At 42.6% G+C, this 27,157-nt stretch overlaps 1 protein-coding gene across 3 annotated transcripts in view; it reads right to left on the bottom strand.

Moving 5' to 3' along the window:
* LRRK1 (leucine rich repeat kinase 1) overlaps positions 1-27,157 on the bottom strand; it is a 654,776-nt gene that overhangs the window by 326,336 nt on the left and 301,283 nt on the right. For all 3 annotated transcript variants that reach the window (XM_069222803.1, XM_069222801.1, XM_069222802.1), the window contains exon 10: positions 2,812-2,949. In XM_069222803.1, coding sequence (XP_069078904.1) covers positions 2,812-2,949 — 138 coding nt within the window. The remainder of the gene's footprint in view (positions 1-2,811; positions 2,950-27,157) is intronic.

The raw sequence follows: 27,157 nt of genomic DNA, 5'->3' as shown, positions 1-27,157 counted from the left end.
CATTCTTTTCTATATTTCTTTCCTTCTTTCTTGCTTTCTTCCCTTATTTATTAATTTTCCTTATAGTCATTCTTATTTCCTTCTTTCTTTTTCCTCTTTGTCTTTGTAGCTATCTTTCTCGCTTTCTTTCCTAGCTTCCTTCTGAGGTTTCTTTCCCTTTTTCCCTTTCTACTGTTTCTTTCTGTCCTCTAATTTTTTTTGTTTGCTTTCTACTTTTCCTTCCTTTTTCTTTCTTGTCTTCATACCTTCTTTTCTCCTTTCTTTCTGTGTATTTCATTTTTTCCTTCCTGCTTTCTTAACTCATTTTTCCTTCCTTTCCTTGTTTTTCTTCCTTTTTTCTTTCATCCTTTCTATCTTTTACTTTATTTTTTCCTTCTTTCTTTCTTGGCTTCCTTCTTCCCTTTCTCTTCTCTTTCTTTCTTACTTTTCTATTTCCGTTCTTTCTGGCATTTTTTTGTTCCCCTTTCTTTTTTCTTATTTCCTTTTTCTTTCTTCCCTTCCTTCGTTCCTTCTTTTTCTTCCCATCTTTCTTTCATGTTTTTATTCTTTCTTTCCTTTCTTCATTTTCCTTTATTCTTGTCTTTCTTTCATACTTTTTTCCTTCCTTTAATTCATTTCCTTTGTATCTTTCTTCACCTTTTCCTTATTTTCCTTGCCTTGTCTTCTCGTTCTTTCTTTCTTTCTCTTTCGTTCTTTCTTTCTCTTTCTTTCTTCCTTTCTTCCTCAAAGGCAAAAAGCTAGTAGTCAGTGGCAGAAAGGTTGACTTTTTTAGGTCTCTGTTAGCCAAGGTCTTTTGATTGCACTAAAATTATGTGCATGACATATTTACTTATAAGGGTTTTCAACTTCACTCCATTTGTCAGTGGTAGCGTCATTCACATGTTTTCTCCATCCCACTCGAGCATGCATCAAGGGGTGAAGTGTATCAATGCACAAAATAGTTCCATTCAGTGCCAGGGACTAGTATGGTAACACACAACCACAACATCTTTGCCTTTACTCAATGTTTTTTTTGGAGTGACTGACTGCCAGCAGCTTCCAAAACAATAAAGGTTTGCAAAAACCATTACAAAACAAGACAAGACATGCCATAAGGCTGGCAGACAAAGCAAGACCTATTGTGTCTGCCAATGCTTGTTACTCTTGGTATTGTAGAATTGTCCCAGCATGCAATTTCCTAGTTCTAAAGGGAATGCCAAAGTCTTCTATCCATGAAGGCTCATTCTGACAGGTGCAAAAAGTGTGATAGCTATGTATGCAGATTTCTCACTGTGACACGATTCCTGAAGTCTGAAATCACTGCAATGCTTGGCGATGAAGCGCTCAGCTATGCTCCCATATTTTTCATACAATACTTCCAAGTCTATTTAAGAGTTGTGAATAATTATACGGTAAAGAAACTCTGCTGTGTTTCTGGTTGGTGCAGTGCTCTACCGTAAAAAATGATGTACATGTCTAAATTAAGCTTCAGGAAGTGCATAAGTGAAGAGCTGCTTGTAGCAGCAGCCATTATCAGTGTGTTTGGAAATGGAATAAGATAAAACAGAGTCTGCAGTAGCAATGATGATAGGGGTGAGCCACACTGTGGCAATGACTGAAGTATTTGGGGGTTGATTAAATGTGCTTTTGTAATCCCAGCGGGACCTATAGCAGGATTTAATGACTCCATCGAGATTATGAGATATGCTGTTAATCAACAGATCCTATGTATTTCAGCCAGAAATGTCAGCTACGGGATACAGCCAAGATCTACGGGTGAAATACCTGAAATTAATAAAGAATAAACAACGAGGAGAATCAGGACTAGAATTACTGAAACCCATGGTAATTCCTCATTGCTAAGGAGATCCTCATGATTCCATTTGTAATCCCAACCAGAGAGCTACAATGCCCCTGACTTTGGTAACTCCACGGGCAGGGGATGAACTTAATAGAGTTGGCAACAGGGCACTCATAATGATGCCCTAGGAGGAACCTATATTCAGCTTTTGGGACGCTGGCATTCAGTCTCTATATGGAAGGGAACTGGGAGGGGAAACAAAATAAAATTGCCAGAGATATTCACATATATTAAATATTTATGGAAGTCAGCCAATAAGTTCTACACTATTAAATTTCACTTCAGCCATAAACCACGCAATTGGATTGAGATTGATATTTAATAATATTTAGGACATCCGTTGTAGGAATGTGTCCACTTGCAAAAATACATCTTCTAATGTGAGCTAATATGAAGTTTTGATGAAGTGACTTCACTCCGCAGATCACTATTATTCCATCCACTCACTAATCATATTTTAGTCATGTTTAACTTATCTTCTCATGTATCCCTGCTGCTGACGTTCCAAATTACTGTACACTGACAAACTAGTCTAACAGTTCAATTTTCCACAGAACTATATGCCATAGCTGAACACATGATAAGCATGACACAATTTTGCAAATTTAAGACAGAACTGCAAAGTGAAAGGATTTTGCAGACTTGGCCCTATTGTGGTGCAACACTGTTAATATTGATAGATGTGATGCATAACATTACATTTATCCAGCTAGCTTACAAAATTCCATGCACAATTGTTTTATAATTAGAATAATATGCCATCGGATGCAACAAATTGATCCTAATGTCTGATTTCTGCCATTCTGTGGCTACTCCATCGAGCACAATGAAGCTTTGACTTTATCCTAAAATTATTTTTGTCAAGGACTCATTTTTTCACAATCGATGTCCCGTGTTATCAAGTGTTTCAATTAATTACACAGTTCACTTGCCGGAGAAAGTATAGACTTCCAGGGACCTTTTCCACTTACTTCCAGCTGAAACAGTCCCTGTGGCATTTCCTTCAGTACATTTTCAGAAAAATCCACTTCCTTGAGATGATTTTTCCAGAAAACAGTCAGTGTGTCCGGGAGGAACTCTATTGCATTTCTAGATGCTCTGCAGTATTTCTAGAAAGGAAAAAAGAGGGAGGATCATGAGACATTAGCAGCATGAATTCTAGCTTCGATCAATTTCACCAACTACTTGCTTTAGAAACAAAGACAGGTTTATTTACATCAGTCACTAGCGCAGGATTCAAAGTTATCCAATAAAAAATCATTTGGGGTGTAGTCACCTGGAAGGAGAGTTTATTTTAAGTTCCCACTTTATGCATTAGAAAGGTTCTCTGAGAAGTCACATGTTTGCCCCATTTGTCAGGCGTTGTGCTTTGGGCTAGTTGGAACAGGCTCGTGGTAACCCGATGCTGTCAATTTTGAGTTATTCTGAACTAGATCTTCTTGGAAAAAGCCTTGCTTTGACCATTATGGCACACACAAGCTCCAGTATCAGAGCTGTTTTAAAAGGAACGAAAAACAGCAGATCCTGGAGCTACTGAAGTCAAATACACGAGTTGTCTGCTTAACTTCTTACATCAACCAGCACAGTCAGTTCCCTCTTGCGAACTGACTTCAGGGCCATGATGACACACATTGTAATCTATTTACTGATAATTTCCATTACTCCAAGACATTACAGACATTAATGGTTTGAGGGGGCCTGCCTCCCTAGGTAAGGCGTAACTCATAAAACGCCTCTCTATCCCGAGAATGAACCACAAGCACAGTGTTACATAAACAAGCTATATTAGTCATCCTTACAAGATCCATCCTCAGGTGAGGGCCAGAATATACCACAGCATGTGCATTTGTCAAGCACATGTTCGTTCTAAAGGGTGTCTTGGCACTAAAATAACAGATGTTTATGGTTAATTAACTCAATGGAACTCATTTTCTCGACTTTGGAAGGATGAAAGGCTGAGTGGAGCCGCCAAGATTTGAACCTCTGACCATCAAGTTTAACACAGATCACTAGAGTGGGTGCATTAATCCACCATCATGACCCAGCTATAATGTCAGATACAAGGAACAGGGGACTTAAGGTAATGCAGATTACCAATAAGTAATCACCTTTTCTTCATTCTTCCTTATTTTAGTGATTACTTGTTTGAGGAATACCTAAGAAAGCATTCTAAGCTGCTCTGCAGGCAGATTATCATCTAAAGAAGAAAACTACCACCTGTGCAAACTTTGATTGTTAACCAGAAACACATTAATCACATACAACAAAAGGGAGAGAACCCCTGGCTCAAAGTTCCTCGATCCCAGTATTCCCACTGCATCTAATAATATCCAAATGTAGAAGAAACACCTCACGCTGCTATCCGGCATATCTCTGCCAGGATGACCTTTCTAGAACCCGGCCTAAGACACTGACCATGCCCTTGCTCAAACACTCCACTATGCCAGCCAGCATGGACATTGCAAGAGTCAACTCAGAACATTATCCAGTGTCTCAGGTCATTTGTACAATTGTTGAAGTAGGGCTGATACTGACTTGTATATGGCAAGTACTTGTCTAAAGTGGTTTTTTTGGTGAAAAATGGTTTGGAATGTAGCTGGAGCAATTGTCAGTGGCTGAGATTGATTCAATCATTCCTTCCATCACCTTGTTGTTTCAGGTCAGGAGTAGACAATTTTAAACTTTGTTAGACCCAGCTAAAGTAGATGACCAGGCAATTGAAATACTTGAAAAGTAGTACTGTAAACAACTGCGCAACAAATAGGCTACTTTATGGATGTCCAGGGAATACAGCCATTTAATCTGGACAGAAATGCATAGAATAAATCTCCTGATCTACTGAAAAATAATGTACAGCCTTTTGATACAAAGACCCCTTACCCTCAACACCAATATGTCTACGAACATCCTAAGAAAGGGAGGCATACAGAAAAGAGACCTCCAACTCTTCCAAACTCCTGACCGAAGTAATAGCTGTTACTGTAAAGACATTAATATCTGAAACGGTCCAAAGGAAATACCCTGCAGAACCCGCATTAGTGAAAGACTCCAACTTGCTACCAATGACCTATGGAATTGATAAAAAAGACAATCACAATAGACGGAAAGCATAAGACTGAAATGTCTCAACACTACCTGAAAGACCAAGGAAGGCAATTATGGAAAACCACTGTAGCTAGATGTAGGAGGCTGGACTGGCTTGTAGTGAGTACCAAGGGGTACTTGCACCTTGCACCAGGCCCAGTTATCCCTTATTAGTGTATAGGGTGTCTAGCAGCTTTGGCTGATAGATAATGGTAGCTTAGCAGAGCAGCTTAGGCTGAACTAGGAGACGTGTGAAGCTACTACAGTACCACTTAGTGTCATATGCACAATATCATAAGAAAACACAATACACAGTTATACTAAAAATAAAGGTACTTTATTTTTATGACAATATGCCAAAGTATCTTAGAGTGTACCCTCAGTGAGAGGATAGGAAATATACACAAGATATATATACACAATAGCAAAAATATGCAGTATAGTCTTAGAAAACAGTGCAAACAATGTATAGTTACAATAGGATGCAATGGGGAAACATAGGGATAGGGGCAACACAAACCATATACTCCAAAAGTGGAATGCGAACCACGAATGGACCCCAAACCTATGTGACCTTGTAGAGGGTCGCTGGGACTATTAGAAAATAGTGAGAGTTAGAAAAATAACCCTCCCCAAGACCCTGAAAAGTGAGTGCAAAGTGCACTAAAGTTCCCCTAAGGACAAAGAAGTCGTGTTAGAGGAATAATGCAGGAAAGACACAAACCAACAATGCAACAACTGTGGATTTCCAATCTAGGGTACCTGTGGAACAAGGGGACCAAGTCCAAAAGTCACAAGCAAGTCGGAGATGGGCAAATGCCCAGGAAATGCCAGCTGCGGGTGCAAAGAAGCTTCTACTGGACAGAAGAAGCTGAGGTTTCTGCAGGAACGAAAAGGGCTAGAGACTTTCCCTTTGGTGGACGGATCCCTCTCGCCGTGGAGAGTCGTGCAGAAGTGTTTTCCCGCCGAAAGAACGCCAACAAGCCTTGCTAGCTGCAAATCGTGCGGTTAGCTTTTTGGACGCTGCTGTGGCCCTGGAGGGACCAGGAGGTCGCAAATTGGACCAGGAGAGCGAGGGGGCGTTGAGCAAGACAAGGAGCCCTCTCAGCAGCAGGTAGCACCCGGAGAAGTGCCAGAAACAGGCACTACGAGGATGCGTGAAACGGTGCTCACCCGAAGTCGCACAAAGGAGTCCCACATCGCCGGAGACCAACTTAGAAAGTCGTGCAATGCAGGTTAGAGTGCCGTGGACCCAGGCTTGGCTGTGCACAAAGGATTTCCGCCGGAAGTGCACAGGGGCCGGAGTAGCTGCAAAAGTCGCGGTTCCCAGCAATGCAGCCCAGCGAGGTGAGGCAAGGACTTACCTCCACCAAACTTGGACTGAAGAGTCACTGGACTGTGGAGGCCACTTGGACAGAGTCGCTGGATTCGAGGGACCTCGCTCGTCGTGCTGAGAGGAGACCCAAGGGACCGGTAATGCAGCTTTTTGGTGCCTGCGGTTGCAGGGGGAAGATTCCGTCGACCCACTGGAGATTTCTTCGGAGCTTCTGGTGCAGAGAGGAGGCAGACTACCCCCACAGCATGCACAAGCAGGAAAACAGTCGAGAAGGCGGCAGGATCAGCGTTACAGAGTTGCAGTAGTCGTCTTTGCTACTATGTTGCAGGTTTGCAGGCTTCCAGCGCAGTCAGCAGTCGATTCCTTGGCAGAAGGTGAAGAGAGAGATGCAGAGGAACTCGGATGAGCTCTTGCATTCGTTATCTAAAATTTCCCCAGAGACAGAGACCCTAAATAGCCAGAAAAGAGGGTTTGGCTACCTAGGAGAGAGGATAGGCAACTAACACCTGCAGGAGCCTATCAGAAGGAGTCTCTGACGTCACCTGGTGGCACTGGCCACTCAGAGCAGTCCAGTGTGCCAGCAGCACCTCTGTTTCCAAGATGGCAGAGGTCTGGAGCACACTGGAGGAGCTCTGGACACCTCCCAGGGGAGGTGCAGGTCAGGGGAGTGGTCACTCCCCTTTCCTTTGTCCAGTTTCGCGCCAGAGCAGGGCTAAGGGGTCCCCTGAACCGGTGTAGACTGGCTTATGCAGAATTGGGCACATCTGTGCCCAACAAAGCATTTCCAGAGGCTGGGGGAGGCTACTCCTCCCCTGCCTTCACACCATTTTCCAAAGGGAGAGGGTGTAACACCCTCTCTCAGAGGAAGTTCTTTGTTCTGCCATCCTGGGCCAGGCCTGGCTGGACCCCAGGAGGGCAGATGCCTGTCTGAGGGGTTGGCAGCAGCAGCAGCTGCAGTGAAACCCCAGGAAGGGCAGTTTGGCAGTACCAGGGTCTGTGCTACAGACCACTGGGATCATGGGATTGTGCCAACTATGCCAGGATGGCATAGAGGGGGCAATTCCATGATCATAGACATGTTACATGGCCATATTCGGAGTTACCATTGTGAAGCTACATATAGGTAGTGACCTATATGTAGTGCACGCGTGTAATGGTGTCCCCGCACTCACAAAGTTCAGGGAATTGGCTCTGAACAATGTGGGGGCACCTTGGCTAGTGCCAGGGTGCCCTCACACTAAGTAACTTTGCACCTAACCTTTACCAGGTAAAGGTTAGACATATAGGTGACGTATAAGTTACTTAAGTGCAGTGTAAAATGGCTGTGAAATAACGTGGACGTTATTTCACTCAGGCTGCAGTGGCAGGCCTGTGTAAGAATTGTAAGAGCTCCCTATGGGTGGCAAAAGAAATGCTGCAGCCCATAGGGATCTCTTGGAACCCCAATACCCTGGGTACCTCAGTACCATATACTAGGGAATTATAAGGGTGTTCCAGTAAGCCAATGTAAATTGGTAAAAATGGTCACTAGCCTGTTAGTGACAATTTGGAAAGAAATGAGAGAGCATAACCACTGAGGTTCTGATTAGCAGAGCCTCAGTGAGACAGTTAGTCACTACACAGGTAACACATTCAGGCACACTTATGAGCACTGGGGCCCTGGGTTACCAGGGTCCCAGTGACACATACAACTAAAACAACATATATACAGTGAAAAATGGGGGTAACATGCCAGGCAAGATGGTACTTTCCTACACTAGATTACCAGAGCTCACCCAAGGCAAAGCTAGCCTGGGGATATTGAAGAAAGTCCTTGTCCTCCCAGGCTCTAGCATCCAGATTCACAGAGGAATACAACATCAAGTGGTGAGCACTTAAATGTCCTGTTGCTGCCACCTTATCCTCTCAATGTGTAGAACTCTAAGTGATGATGAAGGAGTGTGAATGGGAGAACACACTGAGTAGCAAAGATTCCACTGGATGGACCCCTTCCAGATCTGAGCAGAGAAGAAAAACACCTGGATAGGATCGATATGGCACAAACAACATCACTCGAACTACTTGCCTCCTAACTGTGCTAAGGCCATGGGAATGAGAGGAAAGAGTGGTAAGACATACAACAGTGGTGAGCAATATAGGGTAAAGGACTCTGTTTCCACAAGACTGTTCACTCAAATTCCCAAGCTAAATATGTGCAAGAGAGTAGCTTTTTGATGAGCACAGAAATCTGTGTGTGGCAGACACAATTTCCTAAAAGTCCAAGTTTCCTTAAAGACAGAATAATTCTAGGTAAAGGGTAACTCAGTTGATCCGCCCTTACACTGAACACCCCTTGAATGTGCTGCCTACATCAAAGCCACAGGCCGTTCTCACCACTGGAAGATGGAGACAGCAAAATTATAAAGACAGAGTGTGTCACCTCTGGCACCTTATATGAGCTTTTGCCACCAAGACGTTGTCCATTTGATCAATAACCCCCAGATATTGTCACATGCGGGACAAATCACAATACTGCTATTCAGATTGTGAAAATTTCCTCAAAGAGAAATGAAATATGATTCTGGTCCTATTTCTTTTAAATGAAAACCTTGATTTTGTTGCAATTCGGTATTGTGGGTGAAGCAGAAGACTACAGTGCGTGAGGATAGTGCCCCTATTCTTTTGTTTTCTGGCCCATAGCTAGGAACCACAGAGTACCCCACAAGTTCAAGGGCAACAATTCCTATTTGCCTTTGCAGCTAAAACCAAATGTCTCAAAGGAGATATCAGAAAATAGTAACTTTCACCCTGGATATATCAGGATCAATCTACTCTTCCACCCTCATCACATCCACTGCTGCCTACATGCAGTATAATATATTGGACAAATAGAAGGAACAAGGAAAGAAGAATGGGATAAGTGAGGAAACAGAAAATGAAGATCACCACTCTGCCTTGGTACTCTGCTGGAGTTGGGCATCTGCAGGTAGGAAAAGTAGTGTAATGGCAAAGAGGTGATCTTTAATACTCTGCCATGAATGTTCTACATTTAACAAACATGGAAAGGATATACCTTAAAGGTATCTTTAAGTAACTACCCCTCTCTGTTCTACGAATGAAGCTGGCATTTCAGCAACTGAGATGCAACAAGACATAAATGACTGCTGAAATGCTCATCAACTTACTTCTCTATTTGCAAGGAAATGACCTCTAGCTTTGTAAATATGCACTTCCTGATAGCAGCTTAGAAGAATAGATGATTCCTATTCGTTACCACAAATACATCACTTAATATATACTATCAGTACTTGAAATCCATGTTATATATACATGTCAGGTTAGATCATATTCGTGTAGGAAGGCTTTCTGTTCCTTCACAAAATAATTCAAAGTTCAAAAAGAAATTCTCAGTTCCCAAAATCTTTAACTACTAAAATCTATGTACATAAAAAAATCAAAGTTAATTATCTAATTGATATCGAGAACACTTCTCTAAAATAGAATTGTTCTTCAGCAAGCTCTTAAGGGTGTAGTTGTTCTTACAACATGAATCAATAATCCACGTCCAGTGCCATCTCCAAACCTTTGGGAATTCTTAGGAAATGTAGTCACAATCGGATGTCATCACATGACTTCTCCACGTACACAAAGCCTTAAACGAGGCCAACTGACAGTCTGAAAATACTGCCAGCTTCTCTGCCCTTTAAACAGACTCCGGTTGGATGGATTTAGGGTATGATGCCCCCTCACCAACTATGTTAAGTGTCTCCACCTCTGCTGCCTGACAGGAAAATGTGATGGGGAGAGAGCCAAAGGGATAGTGTCTGTAGAATGCGGGCCTCCATCTGTCTGATTTTCTCCAGAGACTATGCATTTGCAGCAGCCTTACCGAGCAAGCATTGCACATTCTGCAACTCTGTTGAATTAATGTAGGAATTGGAATTGTGGTGGCGAATCCTACGTGAAGCAGTAGACAACACTGATTAGCGAAAGGAAAGCTGTTGCCAGTAGACACTAACTTAGCACAGGTAGTTGCGTAACACAGTAAAAGTACAGCATCTCTTACATATCTGGAATAAATTTGAAGCTAAATACAAAAACAAGACAGACAGGAAAGCCTGGACAAGAGCAAACACAGGATACATAGTAATTTTTCTGCAGGTTGTGGAAGCTTGACTATTAATATTCTACAAGGTTCGGTATGAATGCCGCATGACTCACAACGTTAATGCCTAACTTGGATACACAGGCCCACTAAACATCTCCATAAGATATTTTGAATGAACAACTATTCTTGTTTATCTGGGACTGGTGCCTAATTTGTAGAAGAATAAGTGCCTAGTCCCAAAGTTTTGCTCAGAGGTTTGCGGCCGGCGCTATGAAAGGTCCTGTGCTGAATCCCCAGGCTGCGCAGTCTTGATCCCTTCGACCACATGCCTTTCTAGTTCACTAGTAGACACTCCCTGCAGGTTCTTTTTCATTCCTCCTTTCTTTTTTTGTCCCTTTTTTTCATCTTTATTTTTCCCTCTGGTCTTCCTCTTGTGTGTTTTACTCTCTCTTGCTCAGTCTGTTGAGGAAAAATAAGTGCCAGCGCCTAAAAATGAGTGTTGGTGGGCCCCACCTGCAACCACTAGCTCAAATTAAGCACCGCCTAGGACAGGGTTCTGCAAAGTCAGTCCTGGAGAGCCGGGTCCATGCCAGGTTTTTAGAATATCCACATTTAGAAAAAAAGATGTTTCAGAAATCTACATTTTTAGGGTCGAGCCTGCGTTGCATGCGCTCGCGCATGCGTATCGCAGCGAGACTCTTTTGTATTTAGAAAAGGGCTCTGACCCCTGTCAACATCACGTCAGTGTTTTTTATTGGTTCGTTGGCTTCTCTAATAAAATCTGCTTGCTTTCATTAGTCGAGGGCACGCATATGTCTTTTCCGGTGGCTAGCCCTGCTCGAGCGCAGCGACCAAGTACAGAAAACATGCGAGGCTCGCTGTTTTCCATCGGGCTCGTGGACTTTTTTTTCTCTAATTTACCAGTGCGATCTCGCTTGGCAGAAGTCGAGCGCTTTATATACTTGATTTCACTTTTTCGGGTTATGTACATAAATGCACTTTTGCCCGATAGGTGAAAAGTCGGGTTAAGAGTTTACAACGCGATCATCTCTAACATGAGCAAACGCGGGTCCCGTTGCATTGTAAATGCTTGTTCTAAATGTGGATATGCTAAAAATCTGGCATGGACCCGGCTCTCCAGGGCCGACTTTGCAGAACCCAGGCCTAGGACGATGATAAGTATTTAAACCAGAATGCCCTATGAAAAACGTTGCAAACAGATGGGATGGGTGCACCTGGAAAACAGCAAGAAAACTGGTCAATAGCTATTTCTGCTTTGAAGCTAAGGGCTTCCCTTCTGCACTTTGTATGATATGGCGTCATAGCGCTTTTGAAAGTCTAGCGATATCCCACATGGTTACATCACAGAGTCTGATTCAGCTAGTGAGGAGATGCTGAGGGCATCGTGTTCTGAGTCCGCTTTACTTTTTCCAGAGCAGGTTTACCCTCCAATTCTGAGTTTTTCCAACTAGGAACGATGAATACAGCATTGGAATATTCTTTCTGACCCGTGAAATAGTACAGAAATTATGATTTCCACATTACTATTTGGCCACGCAAATTCCTCTACCGTGGTGCTTCTCGTGGGTCAGTGAGTGCAAGATAAGGGTTGTGAAGGACACGCCTGTACTCCAGCAGCTTACTGCCGTTGAAGTACCTTCACTCATGAAGACAAGGGACACTTTAATGTGATTTCAACTGTTGTTCCAAACGTCTCCTTTATTAAATGAGGCAAAATGCTGAGGAACACGGAAGTCATCCGTGGCCATTCCAAGACAAGTGTTCAGTGTTTTTTCGGGGGTGTCTTGGAGTGATGCTTCTTTGTCCATAGAGGAGAGAGTTTTTACAACAGACTGATGTCACTTGGGTGTCATGGTGCCCTTTACAAGGAGCAGACACTGGTGCAATCCTGCTGCCTTTTCACGTGTTGATGCTGTTGCACCACTGCTATTGGCTTCACTTTGGACCTTACTGCTCGCCGTCTTTCAATGAGGCAGCTCTCCTGTCTGGGCACTTGGACTAGAGAACATCTTTACCCTCAATCTCCACTCACACCGCCATTGTTCTACATGCAGTGCAGATTCAAAGGGGAGGCTCTGTAGGGCGTCTTTGGCTGAAAAATGTCTGAGTTTTCAAAAAGCAACACGGTCTTGATGGTGATTGGTCTGATATACACTAGTATAGTTAGGACTCACAACAGTGTATACCAAGTGCAACTTCAGTACTGGTGAAAACAAGAAAGAGCAGCTCATGGTTCAGTATGTGAATGTTGAGCGAAATGTGATTGAAGCATATATTGGCCATCTTTCTTAAGGCGGTTTACCAAGGGAAAGGCACAGAGACTTGCTGGTGCAACACACTGACTACACTAAATGGAATAATGTTGATATACTCGAACATTGGTACAGTGCATCTCAGCTTCCACCAGGGAGCCAATGAACTCTAAAACAGTAACTGTAACTTTACTCACATCCTGAATACCTATTTGTGAGTACTCTCATTTTGTTTGATCCCAGTGTCCCACTGTGTAATTGAAGAGGATGTGGATGGTGGCTGTGCTGGGCTGGAGCATGTTTATTACACTATCTGTTTCACTACTAATCTTAGACACATCACCCACTAACACCCAGATTAGGCAAAGGAAGTACAGAACCAACAGTTTGCCATGGTGCATGAGGTAAATGACACTTAACCCATATCACTGCATTACGCATTCTAAAACCACACCCACCAATCTATCTGGACATGCCAGTGTGTGTCTGTTCTCGACAGAAGTCACCACTGGGCAAATATTAGATGCAAGGGTCTTGCTGTAAAGTTGGCTTGTGCACTTCTTGTTAAAGCCTTCTCATGCATTACTATTAAAGAGACAAATTCTGAATCCATTTTCAGCTTTTGGTCTCCAGGCTGATAAGAGCTGGAAATTTAATAATGGTAAAGCTTATGCATGACTTTGATATCTTCAAACGTTTTTGTTATGAAGCTTCTCCCTTTAAAGACAGTTAAATGATGAAAACAAGGAAGCCTCGCCTTTCTGCCAAGAGTCTTCCTCCATCATTTCTCCTCCCTCTCCTGCTTCTTTTAATCATAAATAAAACAGCGAACAGAAGCTATATTGGCGACTAGCACACTTATGCCACCATGAAATAAAATGAATCTGTAGTTCAGTGCAGCGTGGGATGGGTTACTGGACAACGATAGGGCTTTGGAGGACTTGCCTTGTCTGCTTACCTAGATGCCATCTGGAGTCAGAACCTGTAAAGTATCACTGAGCATCCACGAGTGGGTGACGCTGTGCCTACTGCCCACAGCTGTGGTTTTGCTCTAGTTAAAGGAAAGTGCTTACTTCATCTAATGTATACAGTAGATCAACCAGGGCTTCCTAACCCTCCTGCCATAACCAAACCGAGGCCGGAGCAGCTTGTTTGAATCCCTTAGGTCAGCGGTACTTAAGATTCTCACTTCTGTGGACCCCACTGAAATATTACTTGAATCTGGGGACCGCACTGAGTTATTTTTGGAAGCCAGGGACCCCTGGCGTTTCTAGGATTTGTAACTTAAAATAATACAATTATACAAAAACAAGTATACAACAAACAAATGCTCATATGTTGAAATATTTTGTTTAATTCACAATCAAATATAGAAAAAGTTTTCACATTTTCAATTTTGCATCTTTAATTGTATATACTTTATACATATTAAGATATTAATTTTAATATTTAATTTTGTAAAACCATCGCACCCAACCCCCTTAGTAGGACTCACGGACCCACAAGGGTCCTCGGACCACGGGTTAAGAACCACTGCCTTAGGTGACTTCACCTGCCTAGGAGGGACCTACGGATCTATTACTACAGACACAAATATTTTTGTTGATACTGATAAAAGTTCCCCTTATCAAAAATTACTTGCTACAAACAGCTCAGTACAAATTGCCGGGACTTTAGTATGCTTCTCGAACCACTGCAACGCAGTGAAAGAGTTGGAGACTGTGCACCGCACCTGCCATCGCCTTGGGGAAGCAGTAAAGAATGTGTTTTCTCACTTACCTCTCAGATCGTAAAATGGACGCGCGATGGCCTGTTTTACATCTTCTACAAATGTTGCAGGTACTTACCAATAAAGGCAGGAGTCACAAGCGCACGCGCCCCTTCTATGCTCAGTTCAGCAGCCTCAACACTGCGCCCAGGAATTAGCAAACACCAGTGGAAGTTAAACACGTCAATTCACTGTGTTCTTTATTTGTACGTTACAATTGCGTTCAAGAATTTTTTAAGGCATGACCAAAAATATTTTGTAGGATAACAATATTTTATAATTCTCAAACGTATTTTGGAGTATGTAGCATTTTATATGATTACTCACAATAACCATTTTTCCTTGTCTTCTGCAAGTAGGGTGACCACCCGTCCGTAAATTTCACGGACTGTCCGTAATTTCGCCCTGCTGTCCGTTGTCCGTGATGAAAGCTTTAACGGACGGCATTTGTCCGTAATTTTAGCCTTTCACCTAAAGGGCAATGGAGGCAGGGCGAAATTAGGGGCAGAGGAGTTTCCCCAGCTGGGCTGGAAGGCAGGGGGTCTCCTGTGCTCTGAGGGAGGGAGGGGCAGACAGATAAGAAAAGGCCTTCTTGCCAGGGGGTCTCCTTCCCTAAAGACATGCAAATGTAGGCAACTGGTAAATCTGCAAATACAAAGGGGCTTGAAAACCTGCATTGACTTTACTAAAAGGAATCACTTGAAGTTTTCTGGTGGCAAAGATATTTCTTTCAGAGAGGTATTGTAATGATGTTCCAAGGTGAGCTGTGGAGTGTGTGGTTTTAATGGAGTGTTATACATTTTTTTATCACTAAGTATAAATTGTATATTATTCAAATCTGTATTTGAGAAACACTTTTTTTATTTAACCGAAATGTATTTGCGCATTTTGTAGCAGCCTTTATTATGATGTAATTGTATTTTTCACAGTTCTTTCAGGTACCTCGGTACCTCATAGTACTAACAAACATTGGCAAAGCCAATAGGTCTCATCTACGAAAGAGTTATTGGCTTTGCTAATGTGTTTTAGCCATTAGCCATGTTATACACCAGAGTAGCTGCTGTTCAGCATGGCTTAAAGCTAGTGGCATAGTGGTGTGGAGTGGAGTAGAGTAGCATAGGAGCAGTGGCGTAGAGCCCAGTGTTGCAAAGTACAGTGCAGTGGGGGTGCAGTGCAGTTGTTTAGAGTGCGTTAGCGTAGAGTGCAGTGGTTTAGAGTGCAGTGGCATGGGACAGAGTAGAGTGGCATAGAGTGCAGTGGAGTAGAGTGGCATACAATAGAGTAGCAGAGAGAGCAGTAGTGTAGAGTGGTGCAGTGGCATAGATTGCAGAGTAGACTCACGTTGCAGGGAGTGCAGTGGTGTAGTGTAGAGTGGTGCAGAGTAGGGCAAAGTGCTGTAGAGTGGAGTGATGCAGAGTAGAGTGGCATAGAGTGCAGTAGTACATAGTACATTGGTGTATAGTACGGTGGTGAAGAGTGCAACACTGCAGAGTAGAGTGTCTGCAGTGATGCAGAGTGGAGTAGAGTGGCACAGACCAGTGACGTAGAGTACAGTGGTACAGAGTAGAGGGCAGTGGCGTACAGTGCAGTTGTTTAGAGTGCATTGGCGCAGAGTGCAGTGGCATAGAGTGGCATGGGGTAGAGTTACATAGAGTGCAGTGGAGTAGAGTGGCATACAATAGAGTAGCAGAGAGTGCAGTAATGCAGAGTGGTGCAGTGTCAGAGTGCAGAGTAGACTCATGTGGCATAGAGTGTAGTGGTGTAGAGTGGTGCAGAGTGGAGTATTGTAGAGTGGTGTAGAGTAGAGTATAGTGCCTAGAGTACAGTGGCATAGAGTAGAGTGGTGTAGAGTGCAGAGTTGCAGAGTAGAGTGTCAGTGCAGTGGTGTAGAGTGGTACAGAGAACAGTGGCATAGAGTACAGTGGTGCAGAGTAAAGGGCAGTGCAGTTGTTTAGAGTACACTGGTGTAGAGTGCAGTTGCATAGAGTGGCATTGGGCAGAGTAGAGTGGCATAGAATGCAGTGGAATAGCGTATATTGGTGCAAAATGCAGAAGTACAGAGCAGAGTGGTGTAGAGTATAGTGGCGGCCAGAGCAGTGTTGCAGAGTGTCAGCTTGCAGTTGTGTAGAGTACATTGAACTAGAGTGCAGTGGTCAGAGTGGTATAGAGTACAGTGACGTAGAATAGATTGTTTCGGAGTAGAGTGCAGTTGCATAGAGTGGAGAGGTGCAGGGTAGAGTGCAGTGGCACAGAGTGCAGTGGCATAACATAGATTATTTCACAGTAGAGTGAGGTGGCTTAGAGTGGAGAAGTGCAAGTTAGAGTGGAGTTGCATAAAGCATAGAGTGTGATGCCATAGAGTAAAGTAGTGTAGAGTGCCATGGCATAGAGTGCAGAGGCGTAGAGTAGATTAGAATGATGTACAGTGTATTGATGAAGAATGCAGGGGCATAGAGTTGAGTGTTACAGAGTAAAGTGCATTAGCATAGAGTGTATTAACTTAGAGTGCAGTGGCGTGCAGTGCAGCGTTGCAGAGTGGCAGAGAGTGGAGTTGTGCGGATTAGATTGGTGTTGCCTAGACTGGAGTGGTATGGCGTGCAGACGAGCAGAGCGCAGTGGTGTAGAGAGGCGTAAAGTGCAGTGGTACAGAGTAGAGTAGAGAGGCATAGTGTGAAGTAGCATAGAGAGCAGTGGCATAATGTGGAGTGGTTCCGAATGGAGAAGAGTGCAGTGGCATGGAGTGGAGTAAAGTGGAGTGATACAGAGTAGGGTGCAGTGGTGTAGAGTGGTGCAGAACAGAGTGGAGTGGAGCATGCATGGTGTGGTAACACACTGCCATTACAGACAACACATTTTTGATTGAAATGACCATTACATTTGCACAGATATACAGTTTTTCAAATCAAACTATACTGTGCACAGATGATGATGTGTGGAAATTGCATCACCTAATGCAATGATTTGTTTTAATCATGTAAAGGTATTTGTTTCCAGCACAGTTCAGGATTAACAAAAATGTGCTTGCTTTGTACTTCTAATTCTGATATATTCTGAAGTCTATTTAAATGTTGTCATGTGATAGAAAAAACTATTTCCTAACCCCAGTATCCAGCAAGATTGTCGCATAAATCCTCTCACTTTGAAGTCAGAGAAAGGAAAGTAAACACTAAGGGCCAGATGTAGCAAAGGTTTTTACCCATTCTGTGTCTATGGGAAAAAGTGTTCATACATATGGCCCTAAGTTCCCACCGAAGACAGAGCCTGACATTTGACTTTGTTCTTTGAATGCACAGCAAATATGATAAGAACAAGATTTACAGGCCTGTTTACAGAAAGGGGGCACTCAGCAGGATACTGTAAATAAGGTTTTGGCAAGGGAAGGGACGGATTCAAGCTGCATAGCCTAAAACAAATAAAGCCAGCAAATTGAAAGCAACAAATTGTGAGTTACAAACCAGAAGGCCAATGGCAAGCAACGGGCAGAATGCATTCACAAGGAAGCACTATGAATTTACTTAAAGTGACAGCTGTGGGATACTTTGTGGGGAAAGTCCAGTATTTTAGTCCATATCTTGCAGAGGTTTGGTACATCAATCACCCAGGCAGTATGACAAGAAGACCTGGAGTGATTTTCATGTTGCAAGATAGGTCTGTACACCCATTCTATCAGTTTGCCACCATTTCCTATGGTACAGAGCTTCTGGCACACCTCTTGTAGGGTTAGTGCTAGGTAGCAGACATGAAATAGGGCATTTAATGATTATTTAAGGTGGTTGTAAGTAAGGAGTTGACCGGGGTGAAGATGGTAGTCTGCCACAAGGGTTTGAAAATTTAGTAGCTCACTGTTCAGAAACAAAGTCCCCAATTTTAAGACACCTGCAACATGCCACTGATGGAGTTGCTCTGAGCACAGCCATCCTGTGCGAGTGGGAAGGCTTAGCAAAGGTAGTGCAGGAGCATAGGGTTTCTTCGTGTCAGTGAGTTTACAGGTTCTGGCAAGGCAAGAGAAAGCCATGCATGATAACCCCGGATGGTGATCCATAGAATGGTCAGTAGGAAACGATGAGCAGTGCATTAAGCCTTCCTTAAAAGTCTTTACTGGTAAACCCCATCTCATGCAGGGAGGTGGGCAGAAAGCCAGTGAGCCATCCATTGGACATCTGCAGCTGAATAAAAGCATTCTAAGTCCAGAAGATCTAATCCACCCGCAGTCACAGTTAGCTTTAGAGTGGAAAGAGCTCCCGAAGGCGCCGCAGCGACCAAATCAGATGTGTGGCCTGTCTGAAGAAGGAATGAAGGACAAGCAGGGGAAGGTTTGCAAAATAATACTATCATTGTGGTAGCACACCATCTTCGCTAGTGCCACATGGCCTCTACAGAAAGCAGAAGAGAAGACCAAAAAGCAAACTGGGCTTGGAGAGATCGTTCGCTCTGCCGAGATTTTCATCCTGGAAATCAGTGTAAGAATGGTAGATATTAATCACTAAGTATCAAAAGGTAACTGGTTCCCAGTTCAATCTGAGATCTAATTGTGTATGAAGGCGAAATCAGTGCCATATGTGAAAGAAACACTAATAACATTTTAAAATTTGTAAATTTTGTGTGTGCAATTTACATCCCAAATATTTTGAAGATTGTATGTTTACTTGACACTTAGGGATAATCCAGATCTCTAGTTTGGCTTTTGCTCAATTTCAAAACCATATAAAGACATGGACTAAGTGAGCAATTGCCTTGCACAACCTTGCAAGGGGTCTGGCCCCTGCTCACCCTTCACAAGCACTAAGAGCGAACCATTGCACCAGAAGAGTTTGCCAAGGTGGATGGGTGTTGATTGTTCAACCACTTGACAGTGCTCCTTCTGTTTCGCTCCTGTGTGCAGACAACTCCCCAGGTACCCAATACCTTCAAATAGTCTTGGTGGACCCATCTTGTCTGATTTTAGGAATTGTCCCACCTTGTTCTTCACTTCTTTATTTATCCAGTTGTTAGCAACAACCCTTTGAATTACTTGCCGTGGATCTCCCATTTGATCTCGATTTCATCCTACTATTTTTTTATCTTTGATTGGTAGTCCGGGCTCCCATTTCTGAGATAAATGTAGAGTCCCAGACATACACTCTAGTGCAGTGAGACTACAGACAAGTTATGGGTACATCACATCCTGTCATTAGGTGTGAGACTGTCGTCCACACCATCTGACCTGCCTCTTTAAAAAAATGAGGTTGAAAGTCCATGGGCGGTTGGGATAAGCCAGATGTTTTTGTTCAATTTGTTTAAACTAGCATAAGGTTAATTACCTTAATGTTTCCCAAACTGTTTGCCAGGGGTTTTAAAATGTTCAGAAACATAATCAAAATGTTGCTGTTACTTTCTCTTCAGGAAAGATCGGGTAGAGTTGGGTAGGGGTGATGGCCTTGCCGTAATTTACTACTGAACAAGGACGTAATGTGACACCTGAATGTAGCACACCAGGAGGCAATCACAAAAGGTCCACAGAGAACAAATAGTGCTATGTTAAAAAAGAGTACATAAATGCACTGACAACATAGTGAGGCATGGCCTCTCTTGCGTGTGTCTGTAAAACTGATGTTTGTTCTTGAATTTTTGTCCTGAATTTTTACCCTTTGTCCTGAATTTTTGTCCTGAATTTTGACCCTTTGTCCTGAATTTTTTACAGTCCTGTCCAGAATTTGCCTCAATGCCAGGTGGTCACCCTATCTGCAAGAGGCTTAGCTTGAAATGGAGTCACACGAGGTGTGCACACTTTCATTGCCTTGTAACCCCTTTCAGACCTCCCGACAATCAGTGTGGCCTTTCAGCTGTAGATTTGAGGTACACTTGTGAATGAGATGGGAAAATATGAAGGGCACATATGGGGGCAGTTCTCTTCATAGGTGCTACAAAGGTCCCTTGTTCACACATGAGAATGGCACAATCCGAGGCAGCGTGAACAAAGCAAGTGCTGCATACATTAGGAGATGCTTAGTGCACTATGCGCAACTTGGAAAACCTGAACCGGTAGATACAATAGTCCAGCTGTTCCACATGTGCAGGAGGCTAGAGGCAAGGGCAGCTGGCATCATTTCTCCATAGGGTTAACACCCGGGACTAGAATTTAATGGCCACAGAGTCTGTAAATGTTTTTGATCACTACTCATGTATTTCTTGTCCCAGACAGCACAGATATGGCATATGGGATAATTATATGCTGGATTGCTTACAATGAAAAGTTACAATAAAGGCAGTAGGCCTGACATCTTGATTGTGAAGAGCATATGCTAAAGTCAAGAGGCATTTAAGAGTAGATTATAATTACCATGTATTGAAGTTTACAGACAGATATTTTGTTAGATGGAATGTCGCAAATTAACTTTGCAGGTAAGGATTTTGGTGTTGGTTACCACATCTGACAAACCGTAAGGGGAGATTTGCACTCAAAATACGTTTTGCTACTATCTCTTTTTAGCTGTTCATTGAGATCCCACAGATTACTGTAGTAGGCAAGGGCTTGTTACCCCAGTGACAAACCATGATTACAGAAGATTTGTATCAGCATCCTTGTCATGCCCTTTAAGAGAGAGAACATTTTGCTTTGCAAACTGTAATTTTGTATACTGTGTAGCTCAGTGTAGGCGGTTTCAGTTGATTATGGTCACAAGCCAATGATAACAGCAGAAAAATTATTTCTGAAGTCATAGGTCTGATACGTTTAATATGAAAAGTAAGATAAATGCAGTAGACAAGCCATATTAATTGTAGAAAGCATATGTTGAAGTCAATAGTCATTTAAGGGTGGGTTGTTAGTTCTTTGTAATAAAGCCTACGTATATTTGTTACAGAAATGTCACAGATAATCTTTGTAGGGAAGGATTTCCTCAACACCTTAGGAAGAGACCATTCTTATCACAAACTCTTCTTAGCTCCCTGCCAGGATCTCGTAATAAGGAAAATCATTAAATTAGACATATCCATGTATATATAAATATCTATTTAGGTACATAGAGGCCTTATGGTCAGGTCAGCACTGTTCTGCTACTGCTCTGTCTAGAGCGTCATTCATACTCTGCTTCCAACCATGACATCTTAGTGCATGGGGTAATGCTTCAGTCCACATCAGTCACTGGCTCTAATGCCCTATGAATTATTGCATTTTTAAATTCCATGTGTACATACACCCGAAAACAAGCGTGCGTCAGTGCCAGGGCTGGTTGACCAGTAATTCAGTCTTCAAATCAAATCTAATGAAAACTGGGTTTATAAAGCGCAAGTACTCACCGTAAGGGTCTCGGGGCGCTTGGTGGGTAGGCCTCCGAGCTTCAGTTGAAGAGCCAGGTTTTAAGGTCCTTCCTGAATTGAGTCAGCGATGGAAACTGCCTGAGGGGCAGGGTGTTCCAGGGTCTTCCATTTTCTCCTTTTATAGTTCCCCTTTCATTACTTTCCTTTGCCTTGTTTTATTTTATTATTTCTTAAGAGCATACTACAGCTCTCCAGGCAGTGCTATGAGGTCACTTGCTTGCTCTTCATTTCATCAGCATTGTGTCACATTCCATATGACCGCTTCCTTTAAACCAGGAGATCTTTATGGAAGGCTGTTATTCATAGTAAATAACTGTTTTACCATTCCAAGATGACCAACGCGTTGTTTCTAAATTTGGCGGTAATGCTTGAACATTAAACGAGCGATAGACTATTTACAATACCACTGCAAAATGGACGCTTACTGCTATGCTTAGTTTAGTTATTGCAAGGGCAATCTTGCCATGTTTGAACAACATGTTTTGTTTTTCCTTCTTTTATTCTTACAATTTGTTGTGCATATATTGATGAGTTTATGTGTTGACCTGCAGTTGTGTTAGAGGGGGAATACAAGAATGAGTCAGATGATGAATGAATGGACGCACAAATTCAAAAATGAGACAAAATACGTTTGATCACCTACTGACTGCCTAAACTCATCAATGACACAAAATGCACTTTCATTCCTTAGTCAGCCCTTTTGGCATTGCCAATGCTTGTATTACAGAAAATCAAATAATGTTACATTGCTCATAGAAATAAATTTGAGTGACATCTTTGATTTCTGGAAAAGCATATCAAATCAAATTCTATTTGTGCTCAATGCAGGTTTGTGTTTCATACCATTCAGCTTATAATGGCCCAGCAATTTTCCTGCACCTGTCCACCATTTTAAGCATGATGGAACGGGGCTGGAAAACTGTGTTTCAGACATCATGCCCTAAGACGTATTGGCCTGCAGCCCTGTGGTGAAGATGAAGCCAGGTCAGCGAATTCCGATGGTGGAAACTGGGTCAGTTGTCTGAAACCTAACAATTTCTGAAACTCTAAATAAGATTTGGAACTGCAGGTTTGGCCATGCAGGAGAAACACTGACTTATGCTCTCTAAATGACCACCTTTGTCTGCTAATCAATTTTGTTTGGAGTAGCAATATTTTTTAGAGCTCAAAAAAGATTTTCACGTGACTAAATAAATCTACTTCCATAGGTGGGGGGCTTTCTTTTTTAAGGTGGCAATGATCTCTGAGTTTACATATACCCACACACTCACACTATCTAGCCCCCATCCACCCTAGAAATGCTGAAAAATGTACTCTTGGCAGAGGCAAGTGTGGGGAGGGGACAGGAAGCATCTCCAAATTGGTGGGCATGTAGGGCAAGGAATTTCTCTATGAAGAAAATTATTTTCTTTGAGGACGAGGCAAGTGGAAGACTTGCACAAATAAGATGCCAAAAAATAATAAATCTACACCCATGACGAGGTATGAAACCACTAGAGCATAGGTTATCTTACTGTTCGCTCATCAGGCCCATACTACCTGCTGCTACTCAATGAACCTCCATGAGGCAGAGAGTTTGTAGCCATTAGGACTGCACAAGTTTAAATAAAGAAAGGTTTTGTAGTGAAGAGCAACCAGAAAAAGATTAGACAAGTACTTTAATTCAGCATCCGTCTGCCATTCACATGGGCCTTCAGCCTTCACATTTATTAAGGGTTCATCTTATGCGAGATTTCTAACCAGTTTGGCCATAAACGTTTGACCAGATTCCTAAATGTGTGTCAGACGACCTTAAACTTGGTTCCTATTGTTTCCTGGATTATAAATTAGTCCTTTTGGCCCATTGCTTTAATTGTTGATGGACCTAACTGTAACTTTCTGAAGGCACCTGCCTTAAAAACACATTGGTGAGATTGCTGTTTAAGATTTTAATACTTGGTGCTGGCTCGTTATTTAATTACTGTTCTATATACGATGTGGAAGGCAACATTTTCTTTCCATGTAACGCCTTCTGTCACTTAAGGAGATATGCATGGCTTAGTTTTGTCTCTTACGTCTATGAGGAAGAATAACCACTTGGAAATGCTATTGAGATTTGTGAATTACACTAATCCTATAGAATTAAGAAGGTATGTGGAAATATGCCTCCACTCCCAATAAATTTTGATATTTCCACAGGGAAGGTGGTGATATGTTGGGCCCTCCCATTCATCCAGCAGATTTTTGTTTTCAAGAGAGTAACCTCCAAAGCGGGAGTTTGTCTATTGAAAATAGATAAATTACCTTGGCACAAAAGGAATTTTCTCTCTGCGCACTGTGATCACTGTTTGACTTATCTGCTTGAAATGCAAGGGCAGTCCGGGGCAGAGAAAGTTAGTGATAGTCAGCATGCCATAAACAGGGCCTGTCAACAGGTACTGTGACCTGATGGCTCTGTGCCAGACAGGCTATTTGATTAGAGGTTTCAAGTGGCAGAGTCACTGGAGGTTCTGCTGCCGAAAACCTCCAGTTCCTCCACCAGTGAACAGAGGGAAGAGGGAAGCTTGGTGTAGGTGGAGCACCACAAATTTACAGTAATGCTCCTTGGAGTTGAAAAAGTAAAGAGCTGCAACATGTGCTCCAAGGAAAGAGCACTTCTTCCTTTTGCTCCATGATAAACAAGGAGAACAATTACCTGCACCAGTGTCTTGCCCTATCCGGAGCACTTCACGGGTAGTACCTTTAATAGTGATAGTGCAGCACTGCATCCGCCAATGACCGTAAGGCCGCCCCGCCAATTCTAGTCCTGCGGGCCACCTAGAGTAATCTACAGTCCTTATTGTTAAGGCAGCACTGTCCCTCAATTCCTGTGCAGCTGATGTCTCCTTGCTGCTCGGGGGACAAACTAAAACTATCAATAGAAAGAAATTAGTGACATTACCACATCTGATCCTCAGCTTATCACCAAATCTTGGGCAAGAACCAGTTAGAATTCTAAACCTTTATGCCATGAAAATACACAGGAAGCACAGGAGTCACATGAGGTATTCTTCTCAATGTCAGATGTTTCTGACAATGGAGTAAATATGGATTCAGTAACATAGGATGGCACCGGGCCTGACTTTTCTATCTCCTGGAATGAGGCTGTGGGTAAAAGGGATGCAGCCCAGCCTTTTGCTGGAACTAAGGATGGCAAAACGTATGCAGTAAGATCATTAGGCTGGTTGACTAAAATCTGATGGTAATGTAATCATTCAACATTTCTTGCAGACACAACCTCAAGGGTAAGTGAATCACTCACTCTGTGCCTGTGAAAAAGGCTGCAGGACCCTGCCAGCAACCAGTTCTGTCTACCACATATAAACTATTCACTGTCCATCATGAGGGGAAAAGACCATGCATCTAATAAGATTGTCAATCAAAACACAAGGTGGCCATTCTGAAGGCCTCTAAGCAAGTGGGCTCATTGGCTAAAAGACTTGCAGAGGTGGAACAGTGGACAAAATAATTAGTTGAGACTTCCCAATCACTTAAACAACAGGCTTTAAAATTAGAACAAGAGTTGCTGGGTGTAGTCTAGAAACTAGGAGACAGAGGTAACTTATTTACATGGGATAACCTTGGCGTTCTGGATATTCCAGAAGTGGGGTGGAAGGGTGATCTTAGAGGCCATATAATCAGATTGTTCCAGAAATCCTTTCCCAAGTTCGCTGACTGGGACATGGATTCTCAGGTCCATTTGGTGCACCATGTTCTAATTAAAAAACCTAAAGGCAGCCAGACGGACCCACAATATCGGGCTACTTGACTGATACTGGCAATTTCATTCTGTCAGCTTATATATCAAAATGCCTGGCCAATCTGCACAGGGCGGAATTGGGACAGAAAAGAGGCATGAGCACCCAAATAAAAGTGGCCCCCATTTGAGAATTAGCTAGCTAAAAATGCGACGCATGATTGTAAACTAGGCATGGAAGACTGCAGGGATTTGAGCTTGCTTCAGGCAATGTTTGTTTTACGATCAGGGAAATCAACCATGAAAATCAGCCCAGCAGGCCATAAAACAGGCCGACAAACAGCCGACAAACAGCCAACAAACAGCTCACACACTGACCAGTCTCTTAGGCACTGTCTGGTTGTCCTATAGGCCAACAGGCCATTCCAACCAAAGTTGAAGAACTGCTGTTTCACATCTACTCTGACATCTGCCATGCAAAGGTAGCTTGTTTCTGGAAAAAGATTCCTCCGCTTCAAGCTGTAGGGACTCAGGCCTTTCTAAAGGAACCTTCAAATCTGAAAATCAGTTGTGACAATTGCACTCTTTAATACACATCGGCAGATCAAGCATAAGAGTTATTAAACGCATTGTCAAAGAGGGCACGATCTTATGTAGATTGACAATTGCAAATTATCATGCTTTTTAGTTTTTTTTTCCATTGTGTTTCTATGGAGGGGGAAGTTGTCTTTCTTTGCAGTTTTTGCGAGCTAGTGTCTTCTAGAGTGGGTAAGGTTTCTGAAGCCAAGAAGGACTCAAGGCAGAGGATCCAGGGAGAGACAAAAGGCTTTTGCTGGGTCGGGTTTAGGTTGGATGAATTGAGATGGAAAAAAAGAAAGATATACAAATGAAATCGCAAATCTGTCTCTTGAATGGAATTGATGTTGACAAAATTTAAAAAAAGAATGGAAGGTGCCACATTTTCACTAGAAATGCCAATGGATTAAGATGATGGGCCAAAATCTGCACAGTTCAGAAGGAACTGTAATACTGAGACAGAAATTAGGTGTCTCCATGGAAAACTTCCTTCTCCAGCAGAGCAATCGAAACTTAAGTGTCTGGGTAATAATGTTTTAGGTGTTACAAAACAAGATGTCCTCATGCCTGGAAATGTAGTAAAATAAAAGTAGATAATGGTAATCAAATGAGACACTCGTAGACTGCTGTTCTACATTCTGTAGAGTCCTGTGGATTGATGGATGGCTTTCATATCTGCTGAGAAGTTGTATCTGGTTTTACGCACCCTTCAGCCCCCCACAATCAATACTCTAGTGAAAAGCTACTGATATGTCGCCATGTAATTACATTCAAGAATTGTCTCGTAATATAATCTATTTGCTTTAGAATTATCCCAAGCTTTTTTAGAATAGGAGCTCCCTTCTCATAAATGGACATTTAAGCGAGCCCTGCTTACAATTTAACAATATTGAGACAATAGGTACAAAGTGCTAATGACCTTTAATTCTAATAATATAGATACTTCTACGGGTGCAGTTTTAGGACACCCTAAGTGTTGTTATCACAGGGACAACCTTAAGCTACTCCAATTACCTTCAGGCCTTTCTTCTCTCATTAGAACTTTAGCACAGTTCACAAACTCAAGACAATGCCCCAGTTGTTCTGGAAGTGAAAGTATACAAACGACTTGTTAATATTAGAATGCTCCTCAAAAAACTTACAGGAGATGGCCTAAAGGACATAGCTCCCAACATCTCA

Source organism: Pleurodeles waltl, chromosome 3_1, assembly GCF_031143425.1.
Source record: "Pleurodeles waltl isolate 20211129_DDA chromosome 3_1, aPleWal1.hap1.20221129, whole genome shotgun sequence".
NCBI lineage: Eukaryota > Metazoa > Chordata > Amphibia > Caudata > Salamandridae > Pleurodeles > Pleurodeles waltl.
The sequence above is the reverse complement of the archived record's forward strand: the minus strand, read 5'-3'. Positions and strand labels throughout refer to the sequence as shown.